At 39.9% G+C, this 15822-nt stretch overlaps 1 protein-coding gene across 3 annotated transcripts in view; it reads left to right on the plus strand.

Moving 5' to 3' along the window:
* LOC128695329 (uncharacterized) overlaps positions 1-15822 on the plus strand; it is a 525149-nt gene that overhangs the window by 382098 nt on the left and 127229 nt on the right. Inside the window, exon 1 of one of the 3 annotated variants that reach the window (XM_070095418.1) lies at positions 7993-8122. The exons of the other annotated variants lie outside the window; for them this stretch is intronic. Within the exon in view, the coding sequence (XP_069951519.1) occupies positions 8095-8122 (28 nt within the window). The 5' untranslated portion in view covers positions 7993-8094. Of the gene's footprint in view, positions 1-7992; positions 8123-15822 lie in introns of those variants that run through there. 3 annotated transcript variants of the gene reach the window in all.

Raw genomic sequence — 15822 nt, forward strand, 5'->3', positions numbered from 1 at the left:
CAGAGAGATGAACCCCATCCCTTGCATACATATCACGTTTGCCAAAGAATAGGTCCCAGTTATCAATGAATGGGATTGCAAGTTCCTTGCAGTACCTGTCTATGTCCGATGTTATCTGATGTCCGTGTTATCTGCGTTATCTTTATTCTCAAGACGTGTTGCCAATCAGTAACCGTTTCGATGCAATACAGAAAATTTTTAGTAAGATTTTTATTAAATTAATCAAGTTGTCTGTGCTGTTTCCTAATGATGCAATGATAATTTTAAGTAATTCAGCATTTAGGAGCGCAATTTATAAAACTTAAACCTAAAGTGACCCCCTAAATACTGTTTGTGATCCCTACGCACTTGATTCTAGCAGACTATTATCCAGCTTCTCAAAATCATCTTAGAAATCCAACATGTGTTGATCACTTTTATTTAGCTCTGATAGGCCACCGAATACTTAACCGCATAACAGATTATTATTTGAGACCCTCTTCAGAAGACACTGTTCTATTCCCTGATGAATAAAACACAGCCACAACCTCGCCAACGGATATCCTGCTATACTAGATAACGTAGTAGTGTCGCTGATGTGATTCAGAGATATCATTATATCATAAATCATAGCCAGTAATGCTGATTGTTTAGTGAAACGTATCCTTGACAGAATTATGAGTGATATCTTGCCTCTTACAGCTGCATTTTAAGGTCGTATTTTTCCTGAGACTGCACAATTTTTCTCCTCAACATATTTTTCGTACGATTTATTCCTGCTTTCACCAGCATTTTTTGAATATTTTTCCTTTTGTTGTGATGCCTGGTGTTGGAGTTGTGGCAGCACATAAATACTTCTCGTGCATGATATGAATCAAGTGGTGGTTGTTTCTGTATTTGTGATTACGTATATTTTACTAAGTAATATTAATCACTCTTGATACCAAACATAATTATATCATAATTACAGGGAATCACAAGAGCGATTAAATTTCACAAATGGAAGTACTGATAGAAGCCATAATATGGATTTAAAACCATTAAAACTCATTTTCAATTTAATGTACAACCTTACATAAGGAAATTTATATAATGGAGAACAGTGGAATGAAAAGTTGAGGAGGAAAAAGTGTGTATTGGCCTGAATTCGTTTATGCTTATTTTATACGTAGTAAGTTAGAAATGCAACACCAAAAGAGAAAGATAGTATAAGTGTGTGTAGAGATAAATATAACTATGTCATTATATTTTAAATTGCAGCATATTAGAGGATTAAGAATCGATACCACTGCTACTGGGCGTGGAGGTCGTACCACCAACAGGTTTATACACAAAGACACAGTACGCAAAGCAAATTATTTTGAATATATTTTGCTCTACTTAGAGCGAAATAATTTCCAAACGTTGTCCAAATAAAGTTTAGCCTCCTTGTCCGTCTCTCAACCATCTATCAATTATGTGAACATATTATAACAAAGGTTAATCGTTTTCTAAAAAAAAAATATGCAATATGGTGCAATTTTAAAATTAAGAAATTCATGAATATTGAAGTCGCTCATGATAAAGTGAATTACACACTGAGGGATCAATTAGAGAAAGGAAAGACTTCATGATTTTATCATGTTCACTTGCACGATGAGTGGCATGTACTGTGCTATAAAACAAGCTTAAAATAACATCGGACAATAAAGTTTTACGTCTGCTACTGAGGCAAATATATGTGTAGTTAATTAACTTGGAGAAGGTTGCTCTCAGATAATGCGTATAAAATTTATTTAAAAATCTGTAACTGAAGATTCTTATATTTTGAGTTAATTCCGATTTCAGATTAAAATACTGCTTACGCGAATTAATCATAAACACACAGTTTTGGCTCCAGCAAATTTGCTAATTTTCAGTGTAAACAGAGCCAGCAACCTGGTACAAGGTTATCTGGTTCTGAGTCTTTTTGACTTTGTAATCCCCGTCACCTCTTCCTGGGAGATGAGCTGGCGTCGGGTTAGTATTATGCATGTTACAGTGACATTCGGAGTTAACAGAATGCGTGAAAGTTATAGGTCTGTCTTCCTTGTTATGACTTCAAGAAAACATCTGCTGGTGCCTGATATATGGGACCTTACTCGCCCTTCATCAAATAACATGCAAGAATTTTCTGCTGAGGAACACAAATGGTGCAGAGAAGTAAATGTCATCACATGTTACTCTCAACTCAGATTCAATGTGTGACTATCATACATCACTGGCAGCTTATCACTCGAACAAGGAAGAGCAGTGTACAAGCCAGCCCATTACAAAAGCGATTCTTTCATTGGTTCAGAATGCATCAAAGTCATTTACAGTGATTCGGCATGCTACTGTTGTCAACAAAGCAATACGTCGTATCGTTAATCCAGGAAAAAATCGGCAGTCCGCACCTGTGACTAACCCCTTTCTTTCGATAGTCAACGAAATACAATAGACATGTTTTGATGCATACGGCGATTATTCACTTGTTGTGTTACCTGGAGGACTTCATATCAAAATTGCTTTGCTGAAGTATTTGGGAAATCTAGAATATGAATGGGAATCACTCCTTCAGCTGATAAACCCCTTTTTAAGAGAGTAAAAAAAATACAGTGAACGTGGCCTGATGCATACGACGAATATTCACTTGTTGTCTTACCTTGACGACCTCGTATCAAAATTTCTTTGCTGAAAGGTTTGGGAAATCTAAAAAGGATGTAGACGAGAATCAGTTCCTCAGCAGATTTCTTCAAGTGACGCTGCCAAATTATTTCTAATGGTCAAGTTTGCTGTAGTGTTTGATATGTACAGATGTGACTCACTGGAAGGAGGAACACAGATGAAACGAGGAAAGGAGACTTATATAATTGAAGAAAACAAGATTGTGCCTCAAAACTGGAGTACTTTCATGAGACTTAAAATCAACACGACTGATTTTTTTTTAATTTCCCGTTACATATACTTCATCCAAAACATATCCCTGCATAGTAGTCTTAACCGATGGAAGTAACATCCGATCTAACATACGTGTAAGTCCAAATGGACTAGCAGAATGCAACCACGATTATAGGCGATACCAGGATGCTGCTACACACAGCCAATGACGCACATATTGACTGCAGAGGTATCCTCATTAGAACAGGTAACAGCTGTTCTCATCCTAGTTATTCATCTCATTTAACAAGATCAGCTGCGACAGTCTGTAATTAGGCATGTGTATGGAAAACTTATCCCTACTTGGATACAAATACCGTCTCTCAGAGGTAGGATCAAGATAGATGCGACGCACTGCCTATTTTCCATGGTTTTACAAGATGTGATGAAACATCAAGTTTCCTTCGTAATTGCAAATTCAAGTCGTGGAAAGCCTGTCAATCATTCCCACTGATTACACCTGCAGTAGCTGCGCTAGGCAGGTGTTATCAGTTTCAGCAGTCTTGTCAGGTGTTGAACTTTTCGTGAGCCTAATTATGATACCTGCAGCACAGAAGTCAGCGTAAATGAAGCCAAGTGAATCATGGTCTCCCAGTAGGGCAGCCAAATAGAGAACATTATTTCCATGCAAGACGTGCTTCAGTAACACACCCTTGATGAATACCAGGCAGCATTTAGACCTTCCTTCAGAATCCCTGCTTCCCATTCCGTCTAAATGACTTCAGTTGAATAATGATGGTTGATGGATGGAAGGTTCGATGCATGACACTACCAGAGGCTGGAGTGGCCTGTCGGAAATAATCAGTTATGGATGAGCCAAAGGTTGTGGGAGCCGCTGTAGATGGGGAACAATTATACCCTGCACCAGCCTATGCAAATGTGGAAGTTGCTGTCAGTAATAGAGGGCAATCTTTTATTGCTACAATAGTAGTATTGTTTTCTGTTGCTGTTTTGTGCAATTCATCTGTGGCAAACATTACCACAGAAGCTGAGTTTTCGAAATGTTACATCAAGGTTCGGATTCGTATCAATAATTTCCAAAAAAGTGGTTAATCCAGCTTTTCCTCTAGTGCAGATATTTCAAGATAGTTTATGGTTATTATTTATATAGATATGAAAGCATTCCATTACTTATGACTTCAAAATTCTTTTAATTACGTTATATTATTACGTTTTATGCATTACTGCCTGTTTGCCACCGTATCTGAAGTAATCAGGACAAAAAAATTATATCGAAAAACTTGTATTCTGCCTATTTCCGCGGTTTAGTGCAATTCAGAATATGCCGTAGGAAAAAAAAAGACTCTCTTGAAATCATTTCTAGAGCAATAGTCCAGTTCAGTCTTGTCAAAAATAAACAGGGCAGGATTTCGTTGACTAAATAATTTGTGGATGTCATTTGGAGAAATGACCGTCAGAGGTAAACGGGTTAGGAACCAGAGTGGTTCCATTCGTCTTAAATGATCTTATACAATAAATCTTTCCAGCATGTTTGGGTCACAAATTGCACGATCATTTCACGCATCTGCCGGACTATAACTGTACTCGCCTTGTTGCGATGCCATTTGGTAAGCACCACGTTATAAAAGCAGTGGACAGTAAATTTCTATTGATGCAGCCCATAACCAAATGCATTCAGGTAATTACATTTATAGTTGCAATACAGTTATATTTCATTACTATTACATAAAAATTCTAAAATATAACAATTACAATGCAGAACAATTGCATAATTCTATTAGTTACATTACATTTTCATTGTTTTTACATAATAGATATAAAATTCTAGAACATAAGAGTTACACTGTGGAACAATATTATAATTCCTCTAGTTACACTAAAAGTTACATTACGATTACATTGCAATTACATGGAAAGTATGTTACTTATACATTATTACATTGCATAATAATTAAAATTAGTATTCATCAAAATAATATAAACTCGACAAGACCCAGAGCCGCTTTTTAAGAACTGATGCACCTCACCATGGAGGTAAACTTGCAGCCGACAAACATCAAATGAGCAATGCACCATTGTGCTACCAACATCACAGATACAATGGACAGTACATTTGTCCATTATAGCAGCCATAACCACTATTCTAGGATAAGCTATGAGTATCAGGCAACGAATCATTCAGCCCAACACCCGATCATTCATCAGACCAAGCCATAGGTGGATTTTTTTTCCCAGCAAATCCTCAATTTCATGGTATCTCTATATAAAGCTTCATTTTAGCGGTAGGACGTAGGTGGACTCAGAGCTCAATATATAAATATTAATGCCCATCGGCCGTGCCATGGGCATGGCCGATGAGCGTTCGCGACGGGTATTCGCTGGAGTATTTCGTATAGAGTGAGCTTTCAGGTGAATGTTTTTTGGCGCCGAAGGGCTTTTGATCCATGGATTTGAGCCTAACCCTTCTCTTTCTTTGATCAGTCCTGATTACATCTAATTCTCCAGGCGCTAAATGACCACTTACTGGATAAACTTTTCTCCATGAATAATATAATAATAAAAATAATAAAAATTATAAAAATAATAATAATAATAATAATAATAATAATAATAATAATAATAATAATAATAATATATGAACTTCAGTCGCTGCGCAATCCAAGAAAAGTATCCTTGTATTCTATAAACCCAGCCCTCTCTACTTCACTGCACGAAAAATTCATTTGCAGCCACACACACACACACACACACACACACACACACACACACACACACACACACACACACACACACACACACACACACACACACCATACACGCTAAATTCATCCACATAAATTATTGGCAAGTAGACAGAAATACGAACAAACACTTGTGGCTGTGGATAAATTAGACACATATGCAACTCTTGGGTATCTTTATTGAGGAAACGTTTCGCCACACAGTGGCTTCATCAGTCCATACAAAGGAGAATCTTGAAGAACAGGAGGAGAATGAGGTAATCAGTCCCTCAACCTTGAGTCGATGTGGTCAGTCCATCAATCTTGAATAGATGGACTGACCACATCGACTCAAGGTTGAGGGACTGATTACCTCATTCTCCTCCTGTTCTTCAAGATTCTCCTTTGTATGGACTGATGAAGCCACTGTGTGGCGAAACGTTTCCTCAATAAAGATACCCAAGAGTTGCATATGTGTCTAATTTATCAACATGTCGGCTCTCTGAACCATTCATCTACAAACTTGTGGCTGTGTACTTCACACGACACTAAATCACACTAAAATTTAAAAGAAAAGCAAACATTTTAAAAACATACTTTCAAGATGTGAAGAAGAAAAAAACAGGAATTAAGTCATATAATGCCTATTGCTTTGCACTTTTTTACCACAGAATTTGCTCAGCATATATATACAGTATATATATGAATGGAGTGTGCAAAGTAAGAGTCCTGGAAATTGCACAAAGCCCGTCTCTCTCTGCAAACTGTGCGTATGAATAATGCAAGGCAGTTTTTTTCCCGCATGTCTAATGACTTCAGTGAGCTCAGGTGCCTTCCACGAGACACCGTCTTGCCTCGCCCAGGCCAGTGTCTGCACCTCTGTAGACGCGTTTCGACACACGTGCCGTGACGCTGTTGAAGGATTCTTGATACAAGAAACTGCGCCTACAATCCCCTTGGATGAAGAATAAGACACTTGTGCAACATCTGGGTTTCTTGTAGACGTTTCTCCATCCAGTGGCTTTATCAATACATACATGGATATAATATGAAAACTGTTGAAATGTGTACGGCAGAGAGTGGAAGATAAGGTAATCAGTCCCTTGGATGAAGCCTGAGCACGTCCAGTTCCTCACAACTGTGTGACACGGGTTTGCCATTTTCCAAGGAACATAATAATTTTAATAATAATAATAATAGCAATTAGGATAATAATCAGATTCTTCTCCTGATTAGTTAGTAACTGTTGGAGAGACAAATATCATTCGTATTGGGTCATGTAATAAGATTCTGGTGCCTATATAATTAAGAGCACCTGAAAGTACTGTATGATTTATTTTTCAGTCAATATGGAAGATATTTTTCTGCAAATAGCAAAACGTTTCGTTGCATTAGTTTTGAATCGTTATACATACGTATATATGCAAAACAACCACAGGGGAGGTTGAATGGTAGTTCTAGGCCTTTCGTGTTGCTATCGACACATTATTATTATTATTATAATCAAAAAAGAAGCGCTAAGCCACAAGGACTATACAGCAAACGAGTTTGCAATGTTACAGAAATGAATAGTACACCCAGGTGGATCAGTTCGAGGGAATGACTCTACTATTTTTGCAACATTGCAAGTTCCTGATGTGTTGATTTCAGCACAAAAGGCCTAGAGCTACCATTCAACTCCCCCAGTGGTTGTTTTGCATCTTGTATCGCTTGCTCCCGATTTCTGAATACGTTACATATACGCGTTAAACAAACTGAAAATATGTGAACGCTACACGTGTTTACTGTTGAGGAACCGACTGCCAGTCAAAGAATATCGGTCATTTTTAAAGACTTCGTTATATATTTCGCAAATTTCTAAATAAAAGCTACACTAGTTGTTACAACCTCTGGCAACCAAAGAGCTGTTTTTGATTTCCCAGTAATATTCACAGGCAGAAAAAAAAAATTCTTCATTCAAAACTAGTTTACATAATTGTTAAAAAAAAAACTTTATTTGCAGTTAACAGTAATATGAAAACCTAAATACACCGTCCAATTGATTTGAAAATATTTTACAAAACCTACAGTTTTTCTAGCAAATAAATGTAGTTGTTATTTCTGTAATTCTTCGCGTATTATCAAAAATATTAGTCAATTATTTATCCCCATCCTTGAGCACTTGGGGTGGTTGGTTAAGGCAGTCTGAAGACTATCACCTACACGAGGGTCATTAAGGCTGCATATCACCTGTTCACCACCAGTGAAGTATACTTTAATCCCTAAAATAGTAATTAAAGTAACCTCTCAGTGAATATACACCGAGAAAACATACGATGCTGGAGTACGGTATACACCATGTGAGTACTTGGGGAAGTTCTCTTGGGATAAACAAGCGCTTTGGTAACCCTCCAATTAGCGCTATACTTCAGCATTTTTAGAGTCGAGTATCTTTGTGTTGTCCAGTCGCCCCAAGACTTTAGGACTGATCACAGCCGGGTATTGTGCGCTGGTACAGATGAATCGTCCCTGCGTAACAATAAAGGGTAAATAGAATTTCTCTACCTTGCATATTTTTTCACTCTGTAAATGTAAATACACGATAGACCTGCTTTTCCCTTCATTAGATCGAACCTGATTGTTTCCTATTTCCCAGACACTGTACGAGGTCTTCCGTTTCCATATAAATAATATAATTGTTCAGTGGATGGGGAAGAAAAGAATCTGATAGGAGGATTAACAGTCTCGTATGGGTTGTATCTCTTGTAAACAATATTTACTTGTGTCGTATATAACATTTCTCTTCTAATGTTTAGAATGTAGTAGCGTCTAATTTCAAGAAACTTAGCTCTAGTTTTTTGGCAGCTTTGCGGGGTTCAATAACATGTATGTTCTTGATTAGCAGCCATCGTTATCGTCCAAAGTTTGCATGCTGCAACGATTTACATTCTTCAAGGACAGCTCTTGACCGTGTTAGGTTTGTTTGCAACAAGTCTGTTCTTCAGATGCAGCTCTTATTCGTTTTTAGTTTTCTTGCAGCAACGTTAATATTGAGATGCAGCTCTTAATCGTTCTAAATTTTCTTGCAACAACTTCTGTGGTTTTGAAATGCAGCTTTCGTGATCTTCCGTGACAAAATGGCCTCCTGACAATGACCTAACGATGGTACTTTCAGAGAGAATACTGCCGACACTTATTGGCCATATCTCTGACCTGGAACAGAAGAGCGATATCTTACGGGATTATACATTCGATCGTCTTTTTAACCAGTTTCAGTGCTTCTTGATAGCATTTAACTTTTACCAAGGTACCTTGCCAGGAAATACTTGCAAATTTGTTAATTAACCTAAACTAAAAAAAAAAATATCAAATTAATGAAGATAAAAATTAAAATGTCTAGTGTTATTTGAGTTTGAGTATTTGATATCGAGAGGAAAATTAATATTTGTGAATTTGATTAATTAGTGTAGACAGGATTGTAAAATTTTGATGTTAAAACATTTTGACAGAAAAATTAAGTTGTACTGCTTCATCTGGTAGAGGACAGAAAGTTAACATTTTTAACTTGATTCCCTTTGTAGGTTTACTGCTTATTTTTTTTATTATAACTTGATGGTTCAAAATAAACTTTTGGCTTTGTTCACCCCGTGGCAAAATATATTTGAATACGAGTCCCCGCATAGAAGCCAAGTTAACGTAATTCCCCGCTTGGTAGCAAAGTTAACGTGATTCCTTGTATGTTAGCAAAGTTAAGATCTGTTGAAAATATTGTGTTTGTGTCTGTGTGTGTGTTAACTGTGTGTCCGATCGGTAAAACTTCTCAATGTTTTTATCCAGACTGCTCCTCTTGCTCCTCCCCACCTCTTAACACACACTCTTGCCTCTTCCGTGTTCCTCTTCACACCATCTCTCGTCAGCAATGCTGATATAACTGTCCGGATATGAGAAGATTTACAACCTGTGTGTGTGTGTGTGTGTGTGTGTGTGTGTGTGTGTGTGTGTGTGTGTGTGTGTCTGTCTGTGTGTGTGTACTCACCTAGTTGAGGTTGCGGGGGTCGAGTCCGAGCTCCTGGCCCCGCCTCTTCACTGATCGCTACTAGGTCACTCTCCCTGAGCCGTGAGCTTTATCATACCTCTGCTTAAAGCTATGTATGGATCCTGCCTCCACTACATCGCTTCCCAAACTATTCCACTTACTGACTACTCTGTGGCTGAAGAAATACTTCCTAACATCCCTGTGATTCATCTGTGTCTTCAGCTTCCAACTGTGTCCCCTTGTTACTGTGTCCAATCTCTGGAACATCCTGTCTTTGTCCACCTTGTCAATTCCTCTCAGTATTTTGTATGTCGTTATCATGTCCCCCCTATCTCTCCTGTCCTCCAGTGTCGTCAGGTTGATTTCCCTTAACCTCTCCTCGTAGGACATACCTCTTAGCTCTGGGACTAGTCTTGTTGCAAACCTTTGCACTTTCTCTAGTTTCTTCACGTGCTTGGCTAGGTGTCGGTTCCAAACTGGTGCCGCATACTCCAATATGGGCCTAACGTACACGGTGTACAGGGTGTGTGTGTGTGTGTGTGTGTGTGTGTGTGTGTGTGTGTGTGTGTGGACTCACTGTGATGTTAGCCCAATATTAGCAGTTGGCACTGTGGTGGCAATTCACTATCAACAGTTGGCACCATTTATCGTTTCCGATATCAACGATCAACGGATGGCACCATATATCGTGTTCGATATCAATGGATGGCTCCATATATAGTGGCCGATATCGCCGGTTGGCACCGTATATCGTGGCCGATATCGACGGTTGGCACCGTATATCGTGGCCGATATCGACGGTTGGCACCGTATATCGTGGCCGATATCGACGGTTGGCACCGTATATCGTGGCCGATATCGACGGTTGGCACCGTATATCGTGGCCGATATCGACGGTTGGCACCGTATATCGTGGCCGATATCGACGGTTGGCACCGTATATCGTGGCCGATATCGACGGTTGGCACCGTATATCGTGGCCGATATCGACGGTTGGCACCGTATATCGTGGCCGATATCGACGGTTGGCACCGTATATCGTGGCCGATATCGACGGTTGGCACCGTATATCGTGGCCGATATCGACGGTTGGCACCGTATATCGTGGCCGATATCGACGGTTGGCACCGCATATCGTGGCCGATATCGACGGTTGGCACCGCATATCGTGGCCGATATCGACGGTTGGCACCGCATATCGTGGCCGATATCGACGGTTGGCACCGCATATCGTGGCCGATATCGACGGTTGGCACCGCATATCGTGGCCGATATCGACGGTTGGCACCGCATATCGTGGCCGATATCGACGGTTGGCACCGCATATCGTGGCCGATATCGACGGTTGGCACCGCATATCGTGGCCGATATCGACGGTTGGCACCGCATATCGTGGCCGATATCGACGGTTGGCACCGTATATCGTGGCCGATATCTTTTTCGCTGCTGAAGATCTGCTGTCGACATCTGGAGATGACTTGGTCATCAGGATGGTCTTTATTCTTATCCCCTTTCTCTTCGTTTCCCCTTGTCATCGTCTCCTAACTCTCTTCCTTTCCTCTTGCTCTCTTCTTTTCTCAATCTCTTCTCTTCCATTGTCACTTTCCCCCATTTTCCTCTCAGTGCTTCTTTCCCATTTCTTCTTCCCCCTTGTCTTCCTCTTCCTCTTGTCCACTACCTTCCACTTGTTCTCTCCTTTCCATTTCTTCTCCTGCTTCTATCTTCCACTTTCCCCTTTCTCACTATCCTAGTTTCCTCTTCCATCTTGTTCTTCCCACTGGACACCTCCCTCTTCCTAATATTATATGATATTAAACATCAATATTCCATGTCGGACGAACAATGTTTCACATTGCTATTTTCTTCTCATCACAAAGACTTTCTCGATACTAGTAGCCTGCTAGTTAAAAATCCAACCGAGGTTCGCACCAAGAGCCCTAAGCGTGCAAATTTCAAAGTTTCCTAGCACTGTTAGACCGTAGGGAAAGCGGCTTTGAGACTTGCTTCCCACAGGTGTTCTAAGGTGTTTAAGTCTCTTCACGGCTGCGAAGCATTTTATTTATATTATTCCTGCTGATTCGAACTCCTGGGTATTTGCATAGTTCACGGAACACATTGGCAGGGTTAATCATTTCGAATGTGGCAGATTATTAGTGCAAACACTGAGACATACGATTTTAGTCTCATTCGGGGATGTGTCGAGATAGTTTGTAGTCTGTTTTAATATAAATATGGTTATAATTATAACCTAAATTCTTTTAAAGGGGTAGACCGGTAAGCCAGTGGAAGGCCTCGCTCAGATGAGCAAAAGCTTCAGCTGTGGGTCATCATATGACTAAGACCCGGGTCAGGAAACACTTGTCCTGACAAATCTTACCTAACCTGTAGTCTATTGGATATGTTGGCAGATGCAAATATCCGCATAATTGATGACAGCCTCGTTATCTTGTGTAGCCTGTGTGTCAGTACATTAGAGTTGCGCTGAGTACTTCACCCTGAGGTGTACCCAAGCTCAGTGAGACACTGATAGAACTCTTGGCACCTTTGTATATGACTGAGGCTGTTCTCTTGTTCAGGTATCCTCGGATCCAAGTTAGTAATTTCCCTCTTGACACCGAAGTTGTTCAATTGTTCAAATATAAGTTCACTGTCGGCTGTATCAACGGCAGCTCAGAGGATAATAAAGACTGGCTTTGTGCCAGGTCGCTGCCTGGTGTACTAAACAAAGCAAGTTTAGGTGATTAACCCAGGTAGACCGGTAAGCCAGTGGAAGGCCTCGCTCAGATGAGCAAAAGCTTCAGCTGTGGGTCATCATATGACTAAGACCCGGGTCAGGAAACACTTGTCCTGACAAATCTTACCTAACCTGTAGTCTATTGGATATGTTGGCAGATGCAAATATCCGCATAATTGATGACAGCCTCGTTATCTTGTGTAGCCTGTGTGTCAGTACATTAGAGTTGCGCTGAGTACTTCACCCTGAGGTGTACCCAAGCTCAGTGAGACACTGATAGAACTCTTGGCACCTTTGTATATGACTGAGGCTGTTCTCTTGTTCAGGTATCCTCGGATCCAAGTTAGTAATTTCCCTCTTGACACCGAAGTTGTTCAATTGTTCAAATATAAGTTCACTGTCGGCTGTATCAACGGCAGCTCAGAGGATAATAAAGACTGGCTTTGTGCCAGGTCGCTGCCTGGTGTACTAAACAAAGCAAGTTTAGGTGATTAACCCAGGTAGGAACCCGTAGATATTGAGATGGAATTTGTTTTATTTGAGTATTGAGCCTGTTAAGGACAATTCTCTCGGTCTTTGCAGTTGCAGGATGCTCCTGAGATGAATCTTAAATTGAGACCTTGGTTCCGGAATCGGCATTGAGAGACTGTGATCGGTCAGAACGGCATCCAGTAAGCTGAGCACCGATTAACGAGAGGGTTGTAACTCTAAGGGTTTTGGAAGTTGCCCATCTTTCCTAGATAAAGTGAACTTACCTATTTTCTGAAGCACTTCATAGTTTAAATTGTGTTGACGTGATAGATATCACGTATTTTCTCACAAGCAATAATGATTCTGAGCTTCCGTCTGATACCATTGCCTTTTTTGCACCAGCCTGGTGGTGATGAATGTTCTGAGGCAGGCCTTGAGAACTCTAGATTTTTTTCTTGTCGATGAGGTAACGAATCTGCATACGTCTTAGGTGAGTGATGAATCTGAAGGTTCTCGTTGAGACAATCTTCTGAGGATGACTATTTAGTGTAATTATTAGAGAAGGGGTTCTATTTCTGTCACCATAGTAATTTACAGGACCGTCTTTGAAGATGGCATGGATTTGTCTGATCAGCAGTTTGGATTATTGCTTATCTTTCCTAGCTGTAATCAGTTCTTAGTGAGATATTGGTTCTTTGGTGCTGAGAGTCACGAAGGAAATCAAAACTTTCTCCCAGGAGCCTGCGATTATGACAGTTACAGTAGTTTTGCATTATCATTACCTACTCGCTTTGTATTTTTATGAATCGCGTGATAGGTATCCAGGAGTACAGGCAAGGCCAGCCTGGGCCGAGCTATGGCTCAACAAACCAGTGTATATCAGTCTGAGCTTGACACCTCTCAGAAGAGGGCCGGGACCCCTCTCCACACAGAAGGACAAGCTACTACGTCTACTGTATAACACCTACCGCATTTTTTCATATGGGACCGTTCACAGCTTTGTTGTGGAGGGAGGGTGATGACAGTTCGTGATATTCGCTGAAAGAACAAAGCCGACAAGTAGAGCAATATAGGGAATTTATACTAGAGTAAGCTTTTAAGATATGGAATTTTAATAAACTATGAGCTCGGAAAAAGCTAACTTTTTTGCGAAATTTTGCTTATTAAAGACTTGTTTAGCTGTTTTTAAATTACCTAGCCTGTTACATCAGTCTCCATGAGTTCGTATGACGGGTGAGAGTATGAGAAATGGTCAGGTGTCTAGATACCCGACAGCTGAACTGAGTGTATCCAAATGCCGTACTACCGACAGTGAAGAAAAACCCTTACAGAGAGTGAGAGCTTTTATTGAGATGTCTCAATAAAAGCAGTTTCTGCGAACGTGTCTTTAACGGCTGACTTGGTTTGACCTTGGAAAGGGTGATGGGTGAGGAAATTGGGAAGGGTGTTCAGCAGAGAGCAGCTAGATGGTTTCCAAACGCACTGTAGAGCATTTGTAAAATTGGTTAGTTTAGATTGACTGGAATGGAAGTATTGTCTGCAAATATAAGAAATCATGAAAGAACGTTTCGCTTGTCCCTCAGACGAAACATTGGCTTATAAGGAAGGTTTGCTTTGCACAAGGTCTTACGTTAATATATAGTAATTTACTTTGTTGGGTTATATTAGTTATTTTATGGTTGCGTTGCGTAAGGGTATGTTAAGTTTAATTTGGTTTGGGTTATTTTAGCTTTCGTTGAATTTGGTTGGATATCTTACAAAATAACAAAAGGCATAAACTCAGTAAAAAAAAAAAGCTACAGGCTCTAGTCATCCAACTCACGGCCTAAATTGTTAAGTTTGACTGGATTTGGTAGGGCTGTTAGGTTTAGATGGATTTTGTTAGTCTTTTACGTCAGATTAGCAAATTTAGCAAAAGCACTGGAGTTCAAAAAAAATTATTTGTTACATCTCAATCCAATTACACAGCCACCTTATTATCCGTCCCTGTTCGTTGTCCTCTATCGATCATATACAACGACCTCCTATCCTATGTAACGGTATCCATACCAACAACGTAACAGTATCTCTCGTCTAGACCTATCTATCCTACATAAAGGGATACATCTATCCTACATAAAGGGATACATCTATCCTACATAAAGGGATCCATCTATCCTACATAACGTATCCATCCATCCTACATAACGGGAATCATCTGTCAATTGTTGGCAAGTGACCGAGGCTCTCCAGATATATGTATAGATGATCAATGTTCATTTAATTGATGCCTGAGGTGCGAGGATGATAGCTCGTTCCTTTTTTTTCTCTCTCTCTCTCTCTCTCTCTCTCTCTCTCTCTCTCTCTCCCTCTCTCTCTCTCTCTCTCTCTCTCTCTCTCTCTCTCTCTCTGGTGTGTGTGTGTTGTATGTTCGTAGTGGTAGGTTTTTGTATTTGTTGCAAAGTTATTTTTACTTGGGCTGCTTTTTATGTGTGTTTGTTTTTTATTGCTAAAGGGGCTGAAAAGTCTGATAGATCAAAGGGCTCTTCAAATCAATCTCTCTCTCTCTCTCTCTCTTTCTCTCTCTCTTTCTCTCTCCTATCCATATACCTCCAATAGAGTTACTGACCTTGTATTTCCCCACCATAAACCTTCCAACTTCTCAACCATTCCCTGATTTCCATCTCTTCCTCCTCCTCCTCCTCCTCCTCCTCTTCTTCTAACTCGAGGACAGGCGTCCACTCAAATATTGTCTGCCCAGCTCGTTGCTACCACAGATGGAGAGCTGCCATAGATACACAAAGTGGCTGGCCAGCCAACCCCAAAACTTTTCCTTCTAGTTTAATAAGTTCTTCCAACTTTTTGAAGAAAGAAAAAAATAGGAGCGTTGCAAGTATGTTTTTTTTCCATCAAAGTTTGATGAGGGGCTTCCAATTTTTTTTTTTTTATCCTAAAATGGTTATTACGATTATAAAATTAGTTTCATGTATGTATGCCTTTATTTATATATATATATATATATATAT

Source organism: Cherax quadricarinatus, chromosome 50, assembly GCF_038502225.1.
Source record: "Cherax quadricarinatus isolate ZL_2023a chromosome 50, ASM3850222v1, whole genome shotgun sequence".
Taxonomy (NCBI): Eukaryota; Metazoa; Arthropoda; class Malacostraca; order Decapoda; family Parastacidae; genus Cherax; species Cherax quadricarinatus.